The following is a 21,009-nucleotide window of genomic DNA, read 5'->3' as shown; positions in this document are numbered from 1 at the left end:
GTTTTTCGATGTTTCATAATCCCTTGAGTATAAAAACCAGGTCTGCTGTTTTCATTTTGAGACGACGTCATCAATTTTTTGCGAGGGATAAAGAGATAAATTTCGATTAACGACTCGATGCTTACAATAACCCGAAAACGTAACATTGGGTTTTAGAAGTTTCAAAATTAAGTAGTAAAATATTGTTACACTTTTTGTTCTAAAAATCTCGTTTTCTAGGGTAAAAACTCAAGACGGATTCATAAACCACGAGTGCAAAAGTATGTTTGTTATAGAATTTAAATACTCCTAACATTATTACTATTACAAATTTTGAAGATGACGATCATTCCATACAAAATTTAACAAAAATCGATACAGTAGTTTCGAAAAGTATCTATTTAATAAAAATCGACTCCGAGAGCGGACAGACGGCAGACAGGTACACGGACAGAAAAGAGAGGCCGATTTTTTCAAATTCTAGTAGTTATAGAACGTCAAGCAAACATGAAATTAGCCATTCGTCGGACCTTATTATTACAATACTTTCTTAGCTTATGCTCTGGAAGTAAAAATTGCGCTATATAATACACACCCTTTCGTTTGGTACATAAGTATTTACAGATAAGTTCAGAACCGTACCCATATAAACAATAAATTATAGATTGTTCACCGATAATAATTTATTGAAAACATGTCTAGGTAGATTTATTTTGTAACGGTGATAAAATTCTAGCAACGTCACTTTTCACAAATATGTACATTAAGTAAAGAAAGATAAATCCTAACTGCGCAATATCACACCCGTGTAAATGATAAATGAAGATTTTCATCGATGATAAACAATTTATTGCAAACACTTAAGTGTAGTAGTAGATAAACACTGGTTTCGTAACAATTTCTTACAAAATATAGATGAATCAGCGACTAAAAAACATGTTGACAAGCAACTTAATTTAATAAAACTAACAAAACTATGGCGAAATGAAATTATAAAATGCAACAATAACCTACTTTACTTTTTGCAATTTAATTTTGAATCTACAAAATCGAATGTTTTACGAAAATGAATGAACGATTCAATTTTTGACTCAGCCTGGTTAAGTAATTCTAAAAACCTATCTGTGTTTATAACTGCATCTTAGTGTATCGTTTATTCATTTTTACTTTTGTTAAATACCGTATATCGGGTGTCCCACGTAACATTTTCGGGCGCAACAACTCAGGTACTTTTGAAGGGATTTTTATGAAATTTAAAACAGGTGCAATATAACAGGTAAAGATTATGCTGATGACAAAAAAACTATTTTATCGTACAAAAGACGAATTTTAACACAGCTTCAGGTTTTTAAAAATTATGCAAAATTACGTTATAACTTTAAGCAACTAAAATAACGCCTGTGTGCGAAAAATTAATTAAATCACTGTTTTTGTTTAAAAGAATTACGTTAATAAAAAAGCAAACATTAATTCATTTGTTTTATTAACTTTAATTAATAGTGCTGTCGGTGCAAAACAATTGCCTGCGTCGCCGAGCTCAATTTTGTACACTCCTGACATTTTTGTCAAGATCTGACAAGTTATTGAGAATGGTTCGCTTCTCTTTAATCTAGGACTCTTATCGAACGGTATCCTGATGACGAATTTACCAAACTCAAAGTACAGAGAATAATAAACTTATTTGAAAATACGGGAAGTGTACAAGACCTAAAACGAGTGAAAAAACAGGATGTTAAATACACGTAGCAAAATTATTTCCATTCAAGGTAGAATTAATTCCTGAACCTGAAGCAACTTTGCACCTTCGAAAAGGTTGTAGTGGAGCAACTGAAAATTGGTATTTTCTTAAAATTCGTAAAACGATACTTGGCAAACATGTATCAAATTCCCGCAAAGATGTCCAAAATGTGTGGATATCAGTTTTTTGTTTCATGGCTACCTATCCTTTAATATTTTTGGAATTATTTGCGCAATAATTTATCGTTTTTTGTCTAACCAGACGTATTTCGGAGATGAATTTTTGCATACAGTATTTATTATTCATGTTTAATCGAGTGATGCGAAACTTAATTAATTCAAAATTAAATTAAGGCATGGAAAATTTACTTTTCCAAGGTAATGATTATTCTCACCGGTTCATATTAATCCCCACTTATCAAAATACCTAGATTTCAAATTTCATAACAATCCGTTCAAAAATACCTGAGTTACTGCGCCCAAAAGTGTTCCGTGGGACACCCGATATATATTAATGACGTGATAAGCTATGTTGATTCTATTTGTTATGATGATCAGAGCAGGTGATCTAAAACTGGTGAAAATTGCGAAATCTTATTGAGATTGTTTAGATAAAATAATTACATGGTATAGTAATAATGAATTAGGGATTAATATTGATAAATGTAAGGTAAAATGTCCTTTACACGAAAAGTTAATAACATAGACTTTTATTATAATATAACAGGCATACTAACTACTAGAAGGATGTAATCAAATCAAAGGTCTTGGAGCAATACTTACACTAACTTTGTCTTTCAGCTCGCATATTGAACAAATTGTAAATAGTGCATCACTCTATAACTTTTTTTGAATCAACAGATTGATTCTTCTAAATAGGGCAAGTATTTTTTATAAGCAGTATTAATAAATACTTTAGAGTTGAAACGAAAGGTTTGTGAAGAACATGATTCGCTTTCGGGCTTTAAATCGAGTCAGTGTCGGTATTTGTACTTGTGATATTTTCCTAGGCAACATGTTCTCAGGTAACCTCTTAATTTAATCGCGTAAATGAATAGTTCTTATGATATTTTATATGAATGTTTTAAACGTACGATTTTGACAATTTTTGGAAAAACTTAAAAGTTGTAAAATTTTATTTTAAAAGGATGTCGTAGAAAATTTGAGTCCTTGATAAAGCCCCAGAACAACAAATTCAGAACAGAATTTCCAATTTGTAGTACACATATTTATTTAACACTTCAGTTTGAGATATGTAATTGAAAATGTCACCTGATTTAAAAATTTGTTTATCTTATCAAAAACAAATAACGAATTTATTACCGCCCATATATAAAAGGATGTTTTTCTCTTACTTGTGTAAAAATAAGTGTGTAGTTAAAAACCTGCGATCTGCTAGTGACTTAAATTTGAAGAATGGAGAAAATTGAGGTGAGTGTTTTTTTTTTATTCATACTTAGAGGTACACAGAAACCCAAAAACTTGGTTGCTAAGAGTGCAATAATTTTTATTTAAGTGCATTACTAAAATTCTAAATCAACGAATAATATTTTTTTGTGTAATGTTTTTTCTGGTTTCACTTTCCTTATTTTAAGTCATGATGTTCACAGTTTTCCCCGATCGTTGTACAGAGTGACAAGAACAATCAACTTTTATAAATTTTATTCACTAAATTAATTTTCACATATATTTATATTTTCCAAAAACGTTAAACTTGTGTATGCTATAATCAAAAATATGTCGAAGTCTATGTTTGTTTTTACTTACATTTTAATAGTTGCCGTGTTGTCTTCTTCAAACTTGAATATTATATTTATAGCTTTCATTTATTTGACGCAAGATGAAGTCTCGAATCGTGGTCTAGTTTCTCTCGATTTAATTTTATTGTTTAAGACATCATGATATTTAAGTTTAAAGGAGACTCCCAGCCGGTAGCCGAAACGTAACAAGATAAAAATGTTTTAGTTTTTTTCATTGACCTCAAAAAAACCACACAAGGTTTACTTTCGTTTTGATCAAATAAAAAAAACAGAAAATCGTACAACTATTCTTCCACATACGATAAAAATTATTATAAATCGAATAATGGCAAAAATATTGTTAAGTATAAATTAAAACACTAAAAAAATGCTATTACAGTTCATAATTTTTTTGGTCATGCAAACACAATAATTACGGAATAATTCCTTTTCAAAGCAGTTGTTCGTCTATTCCTTTCCAGACTTTTAAAAAACGGGCCGGTACAACTGACAAAGGCAGAGATTATGAAGATGTGGTTCTCGCCAATGTCGTACTAAGACTATTAAACGACCCCAGAGTAAAAACGTTCCAGATCTCATCAAACGATGATGATTTTGGAGCGTTTGATGATCTGGTCATTAAGCTTGCATCGGATAAGGAAAACGACATTCAAGTTAAAGCGGTGCAGTTAAAACACACCGAGAGGAAAGTACTCTCTCTAGAAAATTTGCGAACCGTAAAAGGAGACTTCAGTATTAAAAAATACTACAAAAGTTACACAGAAATTAAGAAGCAAATAGATGAACTGATTTTGTTCACAAACCGCCCGTTTAACCCTCCCGACAACGCAACCTTCCAACTTGAGGGCGAAGGATTTTACGTAAAGCTTATTAAAAGAGAAGTTAACGCAGACATTTCAGAAAATATTAGTCATGTTTATCAGTTTGAAATAGTAGATGATCAATCGACAGTGGAGAATTATCAAGAATATCAGGAATTTTTTCGCAAGTTCTTTCTCTATACCGACCAAGAAAATTGTGATACTCTAAAAAAAATAACCGCTAATAAATTCAAAACAACATATTGTTCAGATGACGAAACATTCGGTAAATTTCTCAAAACAGTTGCTGAATGGAACGTCCAAGATGGGAATAAAGAAAAGATAGATAAAAAGTGGACGCAGCTGGTACTTGCGTTACATCTTCTGTCCTCTCATACTGAGTCTCTATCTTTCGGTCCAGTTAATGAGAAAATGAAAATTTTTCGGGAAGCGATTTCCTTCTTTGATGTCACACTGATTGAAGACAAATCGGTCGAAACGGTTAAGCAACTGTGGGGTGATGTTGGAAAGAAAAAAACTATTGACTTTAAGGACTTAAATAAAGTTAGAAAGAGATATCTACCTACCCTCGGACATATTAATGACACCGACATCGGCACCATAGATCCCAAGGCGTTCACTCAACTTTTGTGGGTAATGGACGAATGTCCATTAATTTTACGTGCATGGGAAAAGATGAAAAATGTAATACAGCTGTGTCCCTACAAAAAATTTGTTTTGGTTGGCGGAACTAAAGATGAGGAATGGCTGGAAAACTATTCCGTGTTCCAAAATCTGTCAGACTTAAGTTTGAAGCCCCAAATTCGTAAAAATGTTATACAAAATTTTACCATTTCGATTCAGGGAAAGGGCGAACTTGATCTTGTGACATCTTTTGGCAGCAATGAAGATATTTTCAAAAATGTTTCAACTGATACCCTCGTCGAAATGCTGAACGGTACATGTTGCATAGGAGGAACAAAGGAAACACTAGCCGAACCTTATATAGAACGCTATATTTCGCGAAATGTCGTTGATAATAGATATTTAGAAAAAGTTCACGAAAACACAATTATTATTTTAAATTCTGACAATAATTTAAATAAAGTTAAAAGCAAACTCGATAAATGTGAATTAATTGACATTAATAACTTCTTACTGAAAAAAAATCAGAATGGCGAAGATCTAACAAATAATGACGTTAACGTTAATGAACCGAACAGAATTTACGTAGGTAACAGAAAAAAAAAACAGTTAAATTCTAATCTAAACGACAATAAATATAATTCTCGTTTTGATAAATCAAGTTTTGCCAACACAGTTTACGTTGGTTCTAGGCATTATAATAATTCTGAACTTCAACAAATTTATAACAAGCACAAAAAGACAAAACAATTTCATTATTTTAAAATTTTGAATGATGGAAATTTAGAATGGCTATGTAGCAGAGGTGATGTTAGTGATGTAGAGGCCTACAAATTGCCTGACGAACATCCAACCGAAGAAAATGCCTTGTGGTCTTCTCGGTTAGATTATAACATCAATCTTATAATTGGAGATCCGGGAATGGGTAAGAGTGAATTAGTGAAAAGCTTAAAAAATACATGTTCTCGCGAATATTGGACAGTTTTAATTAATCCCAATGACGTTAATTTATTTTTTCGCAATCACAATTTCTCTAAAACGGAAAATTCTTCAGATTTATTTGTAAAATTTATCACAAATAAAAAACATGAGTCGCTCAAAAAACTAGATCTAATGTTTTTCGAAATGTGCATAAAGAAAAACAACGTAATTTACGTGTGGGACGCACTCGATGAAATTTTAAATGATAAATTAGATGCCGCTGTAAATATAATTCTCCATCTTTCAACCAAAGGGTTTCGTCAGTGGGTTACAAGCAGACGTCGTTTAAAATCAACTCTAGAAAATAAATTCAATTTGTTGTCACTTAGTATAAATCAATTTAACGAACAAGAACAAGAAAAATATATCAGAAAACGTCTAGAATCTTTTAATTCAGAATACAACATTGACGAAACGCTGGAAAAAATTAAGTCATCTTTTGCGATTGTAGAACACATAGATATACTAGGTATCCCTCTGCAAATATTCATGCTTACCGAACTGTTCCGTGAAAATACCGAAAAATATTTGAAACTAATGGACAACACATTCGTTTTGACTGACCTTTACGAATATTTTATTCAGGAAAAATTTAATAACTTTTACAAAAACAAAATGGGATACGATTTAGAAAATCCACAATTGGAAAATGTAATCAGTCAAAAAAAACTAAAGGCTACAGAATATTACGAAAGTGTGTCCTTTAGGGTAATATTTGACGAAGAAATTTTGCAGAGAATGAATATTAATTACGAAAAATGTGCACAAAAACTTTTGCGAAGTTATGCCTCTCTGGGTCTTATAAATGACTTTCAAAATGATGTTCCACGTTTTGTGCATAGTTCCTTCGGTGAATATCTAGTTGCTAGGTACTTTTCAAAAAATATTAATAATTTTAAAGACACAATTGCGGACTTGTTGTTTGACGCAAGATATAATAACGTTCGATTCTTTTTTGACATGTTGTTGGCTAAAAACTCGAGAGCTCACATTGCTGTATTGTATAAACGTTACGAGTTACTTAAAACGTACGACGACGAAATTTTAAATAGCAAAGATGAAGTTGGCAGAAGTGCCTTACATTTGATATCGTCATGGGGGCAAAGACATCCGCGTGTAAAAGTAACGCGTGAAAAGAACAAGTGTATTGTGAACGAAAATAGCAATTTCGATAAAAAAAAGGAAACGGAAATATACTTTGAAACGATGACGTATTTGCAAAATACGAATGATGTTGGCGAACGTGATATGTTGTTAGATGCGACTGCTTTGGCTTATGCCCGAAAAAGTGAGAGCCTAGGAGCACAAATACAATTACTTCAAACAAAAAAGAATGAGTTGAGACAATCTCGCGATGACATAATTAATATCATATATTATTCTGCTTTACTGGGTTACGACGACTTGTGTAAACACTTCACAGTGGAAGAGTTGAATAATTTTTGGTGCGAGGTGGAAATTGTTACTGCAGAAAATGCTGAAACACCTCTGTGGCTGGCCTGTCAAAACGGTAATTTAAATATCGTTGAGTATTTTGTAAGATCTGATGTCGACATCAACTGTGTTAATATATTCGGTGAGACACCACTTTACGCTGCTTCCTTCAACGGTCACGAAAAAGTTGTCGAATACTTGGCGACAGTCGGCGCCGAAATCAATCGCGCAATGAATGACGGTCGCACACCACTTTTCACAGCTTCTTTTAACGGTCACGAAAAAGCTGTCCAATACTTGGCGACAGTCGGCGCCGAAATCAATCGCGCTGAAAAAAACTGTGCGACGCCACTTTACGCAGCTTCACAAAACGGTCACGAAAAAGTTGTCGAATACTTGGCGACAGTCGGCGCCGAAATCAATCGCGCTAATAAAAACGGTGTGACACCACTTTACGTAGCTTCACAAAACGGTCACGAAAAAGTTGTCGAATACTTGGCGACAGTCGGCGCCGAAATCAATCGCGCTAATAAAAACGGTGTGACACCACTTTACGTAGCTTCACAAAACGGTCACGAAAAAGTTGTCGAATACTTGGCGACAGTCGGCGCCGAAATCAATCGCGCTATGAATGACGGTGCGACACCACTTTTCATAGCTTCACAAAACGGTCACGAAAAAGTTGTCGAATACTTGGCGACAGTCGGCGCCGAAATCAATCGCGCTATGAATGACGGTACGACACCACTTTTCATAGCTTCACAAAACGGTCACGAAAAAGTTGTCGAATACTTGGCGACAGCCGGCGCCGAAATCAATCGCGCTATGAATGACGGTGCGACACCACTTTTCATAGCTTCAGAAAACGGTCACGAAAAAGTTGTCGAATACTTGGCGACAGTCGGCGCCGAAGTCAATCATGCTGATAACGCGGGTTTTACACCAGTTTACGTAGCTTCACAAAACGGTCACGAAAAAGTTGTCGAATACTTGGCGACAGTCGGCGCCGAAATCAATCGCGCTATGAATGACGGTGCGACACCACTTTTCATTGCTTCACAAAACGGTCACGAAAAAGTTGTCGAATACTTGGCGACAGTCGGCGCCGAAATCAATCGCGCTATGAATGACGGTACGACACCACTTTTCATAGCTTCACAAAACGGTCACGAAAAAGTTGTCGAATACTTGGCGACAGTCGGCGCCGAAATCAATAGCGCTAATAAATACGGTTGGACACCGCTTTACGTAGCTTCACAAAACGGTCACGAAAAAGTTGTCGAATACTTGGCGACAGTCGGCGCCGAAATCAATCGCGCACAGAATGACGGTCGCACACCACTTTTCACAGCTTCTTTTAACGGTCACGAAAAAGCTGTCGAATACTTGGCGACAGTCGGCGCCGAAATCAATTGCGCTGAAAAAAACGGTGCGACGCCACTTTACGCAGCTTCGTTTAACGGTCACGAAAAAGCTGTCGAATACTTGGTGACAGTCGGCGCCGAAATCAATCGCGCAATGAATGACGGTTTTACACCACTTTACGTAGCTTCACAGAACGGTCACGAAAAAGTTGTCGAATACTTGGCGACAGTCGGCGCCGAAATCAATCGCGCAATGAATGACGGTCGCACACCACTTTTCACAGCTTCTTTTAACGGTCACGAAAAAGCTGTCCAATACTTGGCGACAGTCGGCGCCGAAATCAATCGCGCTGAAAAAAACCGTGCGACACCACTTTACGCAGCTTCACAAAACGGTCACGAAAAAGTTGTCGAATACTTGGCGACAGTCGGTGCCGAAATCAATCGCGCTAATAAAAACGGTGTGACACCACTTTTCGTAGCTTCACAAAACGGTCACGAAAAAGTTGTCGAATACTTGGCGACAGTCGGCGCCGAAATCAATCGCGCTAATAAAAACGGTGTGACACCACTTTACATAGCTTCACAAAACGGTCACGAAAAAGTTGTCGAATACTTGACGACAGTCGGCGCCGAAACCAATCGTGCTGATAACGCGGGTTTTACACCAGTTTACGTAGCTTCACAAAACGGTCACGAAAAAGTTGTCGAATACTTGGCGACAGTCGGCGCCGAAATCAATCGCGCTATGAATGACGGTGCGACACCACTTTTCATAGCTTCACAAAACGGTCACGAAAAGGTTGTCGAATACTTGGCGACAGTCGGCGCCGAAATCAATAGCGCTACTAATGAGGGTTGGACACCACTTCACTTAGCTTCACAAAACGGTCACGAAAAAGTTGTCGAATACTTGGCGACAGTCGGCGCCGAAATCAATCGCGCTAATAAAAACGGTGCGACACCACTTTTTGTAGCTTCACAAAACGGTCACGAAAAAGTTGTCGAATACTTGGCGACAGTCGGCGCCGAAATCAATCGCGCACAGAATGACGGTCGCACACCACTTTTCACAGCTTCTTTTAACGGACACGAAAAAGCTGTCGAATACTTGGCGACAGTCGGCGCCGAAATCAATCGCGCTGAAAAAAACGGTGCGACGCCACTTTACGCAGCTTCGTTTAACGGTCACGAAAAAGCTGTCGAATACTTGGCGACAGTCGGCGCCGAAATCAATCGCGCTACTAATGACGGTTTCACACCACTTTACGTAGCTTCACAAAACGGTCACGAAAAAGTTGTCGAATACTTGGCGACAGTCGGCGCCGAAATCAATAGCGCTAATAAATACGGTTCGACACCGCTTTACTTAGCTTCACAAAACGGTCACGAAAAAGTTGTCGAATACTTGGCGATAGTCGGCGCCGAAATCAATCGCGCAGTGAATGACGGTCGCACACCACTTTTCACAGCTTCTTTTAACGGTCACGAAAAAGTTGTCGAATACTTGGCGACATTCGGCGCCGAAATCAATCGCGCTACTGATGACGGTCGCACACCACTTTACGTAGCTTCACAAAAAGGTCACGAAAAAGTTGTCGAATACTTGGCGACAGTCGGCGCCGAAATCAATCGCGCTGAAAAAAACGGTGCGACACCACTTTACGCAGCTTCTTTTAACGGTCACGAAAAAGTTGTCGAATACTTGGCGACAGTCGGCGCCGAAATCAATCGCGCTGAAAAAAACGGTGCGACACCACTTTACGCAGCATCGTTTAACGGTCACGAAAAAGCTGTCGAATACTTGGCGACAGTCGGCGCCGAAATCAATCGCGCACAGAATGACGGTTTTACACCACTTTACGTAGCTTCACAAAACGGTCACGAAAAAGTTGTCGAATACTTGGCGACAGTCGGCGCCGAAATCAATCGCGCAATGAATGACGGTTTTACACCACTTTACGTAGCTTCACAGAACGGTCACGAAAAAGTTGTCGAATACTTGGCGACAGTCGGCGCCGAAATCAATCGCGCTATGAATGACGGTGCGACACCACTTTTCATAGCTTCACAAAACGGTCACGAAAAAGTTGTCGAATACTTGGCGACATTTGGCGCCGAAATCAATCGCGCTATGAATGACGGTACGACACCACTTTTCATAGCTTCACAAAACGGTCACGAAAAAGTTGTCGAATACTTGGCGAGATTCGGCGCCGAAATCAATCGCGCTACTGATGACGGTCGCACACTACTTTACGTAGCTTCACGAAAAGGTCACGAAAAAGTTGTCGAATACTTGGCGACAGTCGGCGCCGAAATCAATCGCGCTATGAATGACGGTGCGACACCACTTTACGCAGCTTCTTTTAACGGTCACGAAAAAGTTGTCGAATACTTGGCGACAGTCGGCGCCGAAATCAATCGCGCTACTAATGACGGTTTCACACCACTTTACGTAGCTTCACAGAACGGTCACGAAAAAGTTGTCGAATACTTGGCGACATTTGGCGCCGAAATCAATCGCGCTACTGATGACGGTCGCACACCACTTTTCACAGCTTCTTTTAACGGTCACGAAAAAGTTGTCGAGTACTTGGCGACAGTCGGCGCCGAAATCAATCGCGCTGATAATGACGGTTTCACACCACTTTACGTAGCTTCACAAAACGGTCACGAAAAAGTTGTCGAATACTTGGCGACAGTCGGCGCCGAAATCAATCGCGCTACTGATGACGGTCGCACACCACTTTTCACAGCTTCTTTTAACGGTCACGAAAAAGTTGTCGAATACTTGGCGACAGTCGGCGCCGAAATCAATCACGCTAATCAAAACGGTGTGACACCACTTTACGCAGCTTCTTTTAACGGTCACGAAAAAGTTGTCGAATACTTGGCGACAGCCGGCGCCGAAATCAATCGCGCCACTAATAACGGTTTCACACCACTTTACGTAGCTTCACAAAACGGTCACGAAAAAGTTGTCGAATACTTGGCGACAGCCGGCGCCGAAATCAATCGCGCTGATAATGACGGTTTCACACCACTTTACGTAGCTTCACAAAACGGTCACGAAAAAGTTGTCGAATACTTGGCGACAGTCGGCGCCGAAATCAATCGCGCTACTGATGACGGTCGCACACTACTTTTCACAGCTTCTTTTAACGGTCACGAAAAAGTTGTCGAGTACTTGGCGACAGTCGGCGCCGAAATCAATCGCGCTGATAATGACGGTTTCACACCACTTTACGTAGCTTCACAAAACGGTCACGAAAAAGTTGTCGAATACTTGGCGACAGCCGGCGCCGAAATCAATCGCGCCACTAATAACGGTTTCACACCACTTTACGTAGCTTCACAAAACGGTCACGAAAAAGTTGTCGAATACTTGGCGACAGCCGGCGCCGAAATCAATCGCGCTGATAATGACGGTTTCACACCACTTTACGTAGCTTCACAAAACGGTCACGAAAAAGTTGTCGAATACTTGGCGACAGTCGGCGCCGAAATCAATCGCGCTACTGATGACGGTCGCACACCACTTTTCACAGCTTCTTTTAACGGTCACGAAAAAGTTGTCGAGTACTTGGCGACAGTCGGCGCCGAAATCAATCGCGCTGATAATGACGGTTTCACACCACTTTACGTAGCTTCACAAAACGGTCACGAAACAGTTGTCGAATACTTGGCGACAGCCGGCGCCGAAATCAATCGCGCCACTAATAACGGTTTCACACCACTTTACGTAGCTTCACAAAACGGTCACGAAAAAGTTGTCGAATACTTGGCGACAGCCGGCGCCGAAATCAATCGCGCTGATAATGACGGTTTCACACCACTTTACGTAGCTTCACAAAACGGTCACGAAAAAGTTGTCGAATACTTGGCGACAGTCGGCGCCGAAATCAATCGCGCTACTGATGACGGTCGCACACCACTTTTCACAGCTTCTTTTAACGGTCACGAAAAAGTTGTCGAATACTTGGCGACAGTCGGCGCCGAAATCAATCACGCTAATCAAAACGGTGTGACACCACTTTACGCAGCTTCTTTTAACGGTCACGAAAAAGTTGTCGAATACTTGGCGACAGTCGGCGCCGAAATCAATCGCGCTGATAATGACGGTTTCACACCACTTTACGTAGCTTCACAAAACGGTCACGAAAAAGTTGTCGAATACTTGGTGACAGTCGGCGCCGAAATCAATCGTGCTGAAGAAACCGGTGCTACACCACTTTTCGTAGCTTCACACCAAGGTCACGAAAAAGTTGTCGAATACCTGGCGACAGTCGGCGCGGAAATCAATCGCGCACAGAATGACGGTTGCACACCACTTTACATAGCTTCTTATAACGGCCACGAAAAAGTTGTCAAATACTTGGCGACAGTCGGCGCCGAAATCAATCACGCTGTTAACGACCGTTGGACATCACTTTACGTAGCTTCTCAGAATGGCCACAAAAAAATTGTCGAATATTTGGCTACAGTCGGTGCTGACATTAATCGCGGGGATATCGACGGTTGGACACCACTTTACGTAGCTACTTTGCACGGCCGCGAAAAAGTTGTTGAATATTTGACGTCAGTCGGCGCCGACATCAATCGCGCTGATGATGACGGAAAAACACCACTTGACGTAGCTTCTGAAAAAGGTCACCAAAAAATTGTAGAATGCTTAAGAAGAGCCGGCGCTCAAACCGGGCATCATTCCTTTACATGAGACCGTCTGAAAAAATACTTCCCCAAACCATCCAAATGCAGTATAATGTAGTAAGGAGACTGCTCTTACTTAAAAATAGTATCTCATTAAATTAGAATAATATCCAAAAAAAACCAACCTAGTTATATCCTAAGGATTTTCAAAAAAAAATTCGGTTTATTCCGAGGTTTTTAATTAATTTAAATAATAATGTAAAGTCTGTAAATTGTTATCGTTTCCGGAAACAATAATGGATGTATGTTTTATTTTGAAAGCAGAGACCTATTAATGTCGTGAAAATTTTGAGTACGTCAATTTGCAGCCAATATTTTGCCCGTCCTTAACACATAACACGCCGATTAGCTAAATTTGAAAATTATTAAACACTTCAGTTGTGAAAAGTAGTGTATGCAGAGTCGAAGTGCATACAAAATATTAATTAATTAACAGAATCCCATGCACTTGTAATATTAATTTCTAGTGGAAATTGTTTTAACATGTCTGGTTAGAATTTGAATATGGCCTGAGACAGCTCGCCATACATCAGTATGCTTAGTTTTCCACAAAAAATAACCCACATTGTAGTTAAAAACAGAAAACTAGGGAGCATAGCACCAATTTAAACTTTTGCGACAATTCAAACGTATCTTCTACCCGGACAAATGTATTCACTCATTCCAGTATCCTTGATTATAGGTTAATAATAATAATAATAATAATAATAAATCTTTATTTCCTACGGTATTTACACCCAGTTACAGGAAATATTGACAAATTATTGATTAATAGAGTGAGAGTGAATACATAAAGATAACAAAATAATTATAATATTGATTACAAACCAAAAAACCCTAAAAAATAGAAAAAGAAATAAAAAACTAAAAATAAACCTATTTAACAGAAATGGTTTTTAATACAATTAGTAATGAACTTAATACAGTCACTATAAATATCACAATAGACGGCAATATCATTGAATAATTCGCACATTAATGCAATAGGCGATCTTACTAATACGTTGGTCCTGCTTGATTCACAATAGAATATGTTAATTTGTCTAGTATTAATCCTTGGAATTAAAAAATTGAGTTGTTCTAAAAGTAACGGACAGTCTATTTTATTATTTATAAGATGTATTAAAAATTTTATTATTATTATAATTCTCCTTAAGTGGAGAGGTAAAAAGTCAAATCTTGAGAGTAAAGCAGAATGGTCATAGCCTCTTGCTGGGTAAGTACCATCAAGTAGAATACATAGGAATTTTAAAAAAACACGTTGGACGTGTTCAATATGTTGAATGTGAATCTGATATATTGGGAACCAAATTAAAGCTCCGTATTCAAGTTGTGATCGCACCAGAGAAAAGAATAGAGAACACAAGGTTCGTGTATAAGTAAAATCTCGGCAATTTCTGTAGATAAATCCGTACGTTCTAAAACTTTTGGATACCATCTCATGAATGTGCTCTATAAACTGAAGTTTAGTATCAAAGAGTATACCTAGATCTTTAATCCTTTCAGTTCTATTTATTAAACTGTTTTCAATTCGATAGGGAAAAATGATGTTCTCCTTTTTTCTAGAGTAGGTCATAGCAAAGCATTTATCTTTGTTTAACGACAATCTATTTTTGGAAGCCCAGTCGCATACTGAGCATATATTTTGTTGTAAATGTTGGCAGTCCAATGTTGAGGTAATTTTTAAAAACAATTTAAGGTCATCTGCAAAAAATAATTTCTGACATGAAATAACGTCTCCAAGATCATCTATAAAAAGTAGGAAAAGCAAGGGGCCGAGGTTAGAGCCTTGTGGAACACCAGAGGCGGGCTTAATAATATTCGATTTGTAATTGGGATATTTAACATATTGTTCACGATTAAATAAGTATGATTCAAAAAGTTTTAAAAGACCTTCTGAGAAACTAAATCTTTTTAATTTGTCGAGTAGTATAAAGTGATCAATTTGATCAAACGCTTTCTGAAAGTCAAAATAAATAGTATCTACTTGCTGACGATTATCAATTGCTTTGCACGTAAACTGGGTAAAGCAGGCTAAGTTTGAAATTGTGGAACGTTTCACCATAAATCCATGTTGGTGAGGCGACAAAAACATTTTAATTGAGGAATAGATATGTTTATAAATTATAGATTCAAAAACTTTGGAAAAATTGCAAAGAAGAGAGATAGGTCTATAATTCTTTATTTCTGCTACATCTCCTTTTTTGTATACTGGACGATATTAACTGACAAATAAAGCGTAATACCTACTTACTGACAATTCTTCTATATCACTTCATCACGTTTGCTTAGTCCTCTGTCACGAGTGATTACAAAATATTCCCGAAGTTGTAACTCCAATAAAAAATTGTAATCGATTATCACCTTTGTAGCGTATGCATTTTAATTGTTGATTTAAAAAAAAAAAAAAAACATGGAAAAGTTATTAATGTCGCTTACAATCACCAATAAAACAAAATTTTTGTAAAAAACATAAGTACATAACAATTGCGTTTTCTCTATTATTAAACAAAAAGAACGCCATGCATGGTACCGTTTAGTATTATCTACAAATTAGCTGAATCGATTTGTAAGAAAATTGAAAAGAAGGAAATGGCAATATCACAATTAAATAATGGAAATATTTTGAGGTAAATACGTTACATGTTGTGAAAATAAAATAAAATAAAATTTAATTTTGCAGGACATTCTAAATTACTGGTTGCAAAGAAATAATTCAGCTTATTTATATAATCTACGTTTCTAGGTATATTACGAGATCCAACACAATGATTGCGAAATAACGAAGGTAACAAAATAAATCAACAATTTCCACAATTCATAATTTGGTTTTAGCATTCTAACAAAGTTGGATGTATTAATCGGAATTCTCGATAAAACTCTTACAAATATCAAAAGGATAGGAACCGACGATTCGATAAACTGACGTAAGAATTCCATCAAGCAACGTTCGAATACAGGACTAAAATTACCAAAGTGGGACAATGTTTTCGAGGATTCTTTATTATGTGTGAGTAAAATTTGTTATTAATTTTGCTTAATGTTGTTGAACATGGTTACTTTGTGCCCGCATTTTTTAAACACTAATAACAATAATGAGTCTATTTTTGTATCATTTCATTATATACACTTTTTCAGTGACAGACAAATTATCGGGAATTGACATTTCTCAGAGAGCTTCCACCTCAAAACAGTCATGTCGTCATCCTTTGGGAAACCGCCCTGCGAATTTCTGTTCCTATAAAAATTCTAGCTTAAAGGGATTTTTTTTTTGTTCTGAGTGTCATGCATGGAAAAGTATTCCAAAAATGTAGTACGCCTTGTTTCACGTTAAACAAAACCGATGACACGATCTTACGAAGGTATTTTAATCTTGGGGTCTACAAATGAAATACTGAGTAACTGATCAAATATTTTAGGAAACATGGTCTCAACGGGGTTGAACAATTTATTAAAAAAATGAAATTTCAGCAACAGCTACACAACGTAATGTTTGGGGCTTAGTCTGGACAGATTTTCTGATGAAACGTTGGAAAGGAGCACCACAATAATACATGATTTTTCTACTGAAATTTAGCGATGGCTTCCCAACGTAATCGTCTTCGAAAAGCATGAAAAATATTAGGGATTTTTGAGATTGGCAGAGGTATATTTTTATGTTCAAACGAAAAGAATAACTATTTTACTATTTATTACACAATTGTTACGATATTTCTATTAATAATAGTTTGTAACAACGTAAGTCTATTGATAATATATCTTTACAGGAATAGAAGAAAAACTTAGAGTCAAAATGCGCCATCAGTCTAATCCAGAAGAAAGTCAAATATGAAAACAAAAGTGTCCTACGTATGTCTAAAAAATATATATCTTAACTTAGTGGTATACTTATGTCAAAAAGCAATTGTTATTTCCATTAATAATAGTTTGTAAAAAAAACAAAAATGTGTATGTATTATATAAATATTAAGCAAGAGGTGTATATTAAATGTATAAAAATTGGTATTTATTCACCGTAAATTACCGAAAGACGGATTGTACTGAAGCATCCTGATTTAGAGTTACAATTTAAAATAATTTCGCCCGCTTGACGAATGGCTACTTTCATGTTTTTTCAACGTTTCATAACCCCTCGAGTATAAAAAAGCAATCTGTCATTTTCGTTCATCTTCTTGTCTGTCGCCTGTGTCGATTTTTAGACAGAAATTGTATGACAACATTTTATAGAAAAATATGAGTGTGACTGACAGGTGTTATGTGTTTTTTTGTAAGAGTGGAGACAAATTTTTTTTAATCCCAGAGTTGTTTTTATATAATTTCCATATATTTACTTTAAACATTTTCAGTCTGAAGGAGACGACATGCAGTTGATATTAAGAGAGTGAACCAAATTAACCACGATTTGATAACAAAAGTACACACGAAAATTATAACAAATAAGAATAAATAGAAATTATAGGACGAAGAACAAAAATAAAATACTCTAAAACTAAACAAAAAAAAAGGAACGATTAAACAGTGAAAAAACTACCGTAAAACAAAATTACTATTATAAATACCATGATTGAAATGACGAAAACTATAACAGTAAGAACAATTATGTGGATGTATTGCTAATAACAACAGTGCCGTATTCTCAGAATTTTAGCTAATGATGTAAGCCCTCTTTGATGTAAACAATAAAATAAAATAAGCATCTCGGTGTCAGCAAATTTACAAAGTATGAACGCACCAATAAACCACAAATGCAGACCTACACTATTTTTTATATTTTAGCACAATTTTGAAATTACTTCCTCACGTTTTTGGAAAGAATAAAATATTTGATTGACGATTTACCACGATCATGACAACCGTAATGTAGAAAGATTTTAAATAGTAAAACGTTTTGATTTTTTTTTTTTTTTTAAATTAGACATCTAATGTAAGGTTAGATTAGTAAACCACAAGTACAGAAGCATATTTTTTCATTAATTTTAAGTAAGATTTAATTTGTAAAATTTTGAGATGACGTCGTTAGTTGTTGCTAGAGTTGGTGAGAAAAATTTTGAGCTAATTAATAAAACTTTTCTAAAGTCTATTAAGCTTAGTTTTATTATAAAAGACTTTGATCAGTCCATGTAGGACATGGTAAAAACAGAGCTAACATTTAGTGGAACGAAATGTCAGATCTTCTAAAATCTAACTTTACGAACAAAAATTTCGAGTTTTTAATAAAAAATGAATGAAAACCCCCAAAAAGTTTTAAAGACACATTTCGAACGGTCTTACAAAAATCCGTTCAGTGGACCTGAGTTCCGAGGTAGAAACCTTACACCAGACCAAAGGACTTTTCAAGGAACCCTAAAAACCAGAACTCTTAGGTCCCCTCTTCTGAACTTCTCTATAGTCACTTGGTAGCACCGTTCTGCGTTGCTGAACTTCATTAATAATTTCTTCTTGCGTTTTTTTAAGTTGACTTTTAATCTCGTTAAAATTTAAAATTGCACAACTTTCGTTCTTCATTTTTTCAAAATGAATTTGCAGATTCGACTATTCCATCTAGTTGTTTTTCGTGGATTCTCTTAGTTGTTCCGTTGGATTCTTTTAACGCGCTAAGAACTACTTCTAGTTGTAGTTCTATTTTCGAAAAGCCATTGTCTATGGGTTTGTGGAAACTATGGAAAACTAACAAAAATGGTAAAATGTATTAGTGGTTTTTGACAGAAATAGGTTTTGTAAACATGATAAGTATGAACAATTGAACATGGCCGACTAGTATAAAGATTATGGCCTGTCCAGAGGTACCATACGTGCTGCCATCTATTAATAATTCAAAAACGACAAAAGAATTATTAACACTTTTTGAAAGGCACAAAGGCATTCATACCGAAACAAACCACCATTACATGTTTTGAAGTCTCATAATGTCAAGTCAAATTAAAATTATACTAAATTATTAAGTGTAATTATTAATAGATGGCAACACCTATGGTACCTCTTGGACAGAGGCCATAATCTTTATACTAGTCGGCCATGGTATTGTAATGGAATGAGTAAGTGTCAATTCGTTAGTCAGCAAATGCTTGTCCATTGCAAGGAACTAGGTCATCAATAGTGTATAAAAGTGTAAGTGATAGCTAAAACAAGAGAGTGTTAAGTCTGGGCTTGTAGTGGTAATATGGGTAAATAAATTGATAATAAATATGTATTGGTGTTATTAACCTACCACCGTCGGGACTATTAGAGAGGACATCACATGGCGATCCTGCCAGTCGGAAGAAAGAGAAAAAAAAAAAAGTGTGTTAATACGGCAGTACTACTGCTATTGTTAAAATGGCTAGAATAGAAGATCATGCAAGACGTTGTGAGAGCCAAAGTCAAGAGGTCGTATAGGAGAAGGAGAAACAGCGATACCATCGGAGAAGAAGATGTCTGCGTCGGAATCCTGTCCCAATGGACTCCACCAGTGTGTGAGTGTGAAGTGCGGGAGTGAAAAAAAAAAAGGCCTGTAAATAGTTTTTCTCCTAAGTGTAGTAGTGTAAATGACCAGTTTAGACGAACTCAAAAGTCTACAGATAGAAGTAAGCTTATTCAGAAGAAACTTGAAGAAGGACAATATCACAAGACGTCGGGATGTGCAGGTACTTCAATGTAAAAGTGAGAAACTCAAAGAATTGCGGCAGAAATTTATCGTTGCTAAGAATAATTTTAACAGTCAAGTGCATGTTTTAGATGTGTTAAATAAGGCAAAACGCATTGTCTCAGATATAGAAGTAAGGTTAGAAGAAGGTGAATCAATTTTAAGTAGTAGGGTAGCACGATTAGGGCAAACTGAAGCAGCTTCTGACTCGGCTGAGAGTTCTGATAGCTCCGATAGTGTTAATTCTGCGGGCGTAAATTTTAAAATGACAGAAAAATTCGATTTAAAAACAGCGGCTAGTTTGCTGCCTGTTATGGACGGTTCGGAGAGAGTTACAAAGCAATTAATCGACGGCATTGAGATGTATGATAGTATGCTGGACGATAACGGGAAAAAACTTTTAACTACTTACATTCTAAAGACGCGTTTATCGGAAAGTGCGAAAATTCGGTTGAAATCCAGCTACGCGACAAATTGTCTTTTAATCGCAGATATAAGAAATTATTTACTAACAAAAAAGTCTCCAGCGTCATTATCGGTTCAGTTGAGTAGAGCAAAACAGTACTCCAAATCTGTGGAGGAATTTGGAAGATCGATCGAGGAACTATTAGTAGACCTGACGATAACTCAGGCCGATGGCAACCGACAGGCATTAGAAATTTTAAGACAATCCAATGAAAAAATTGCTATAAACGCTTTCGCAAACGGATTAGAAAATTTTGAGTTAAGAACAGTAATAAAAGCTAGGAACTATGAAAAATTAAGTGACGCGATAAGAGGCGCGACGGATGAAGAAACACCAAAATCGGAAACATCATGTCAAATACACCGTTTACATAAACAAAATTATAATTGGAATTACAATCGCGGTAATCATACCTTCAGAGGTACAACAAATAATTTCAGAGGTAAAGCCAATAATTTTAGAGGTACAACAAATAACTTTAGAGGGACAAATAATTTCAGAGGTCCAA

General features: G+C 36.6%; 1 protein-coding gene across 1 annotated transcript; it reads left to right on the top strand.

Moving 5' to 3' along the window:
* The first annotated feature begins 3,077 nt into the window (after positions 1-3,077).
* Positions 3,078-19,599, top strand: LOC135123256 (uncharacterized). The gene is made up of 7 exons (XM_064047751.1): positions 3,078-3,147; positions 3,938-16,043; positions 16,097-16,201; positions 16,249-16,423; positions 16,552-16,775; positions 16,833-17,059; positions 17,181-19,599. The coding sequence occupies exons 1-2, from the start codon at positions 3,133-3,135 to the stop codon at positions 13,418-13,420; spliced, it is 9,498 nt and encodes a 3,165-aa protein (XP_063903821.1). The 5' UTR covers positions 3,078-3,132; the 3' UTR covers positions 13,421-16,043; positions 16,097-16,201; positions 16,249-16,423; positions 16,552-16,775; positions 16,833-17,059; positions 17,181-19,599.
* The last annotated feature ends 1,410 nt before the right edge of the window (positions 19,600-21,009 follow it).

This window comes from Zophobas morio, unplaced genomic scaffold, assembly GCF_036711695.1.
Source record: "Zophobas morio isolate AGI-343-1 ecotype UQ-CSIRO unplaced genomic scaffold, CSIRO_AGI_Zmor_V1 ptg000006l, whole genome shotgun sequence".
Lineage (NCBI taxonomy): Eukaryota > Metazoa > Arthropoda > Insecta > Coleoptera > Tenebrionidae > Zophobas > Zophobas morio.
Note: the sequence above shows the minus strand (reverse complement) of the source record. Positions and strands in the feature narration are given on the sequence as shown.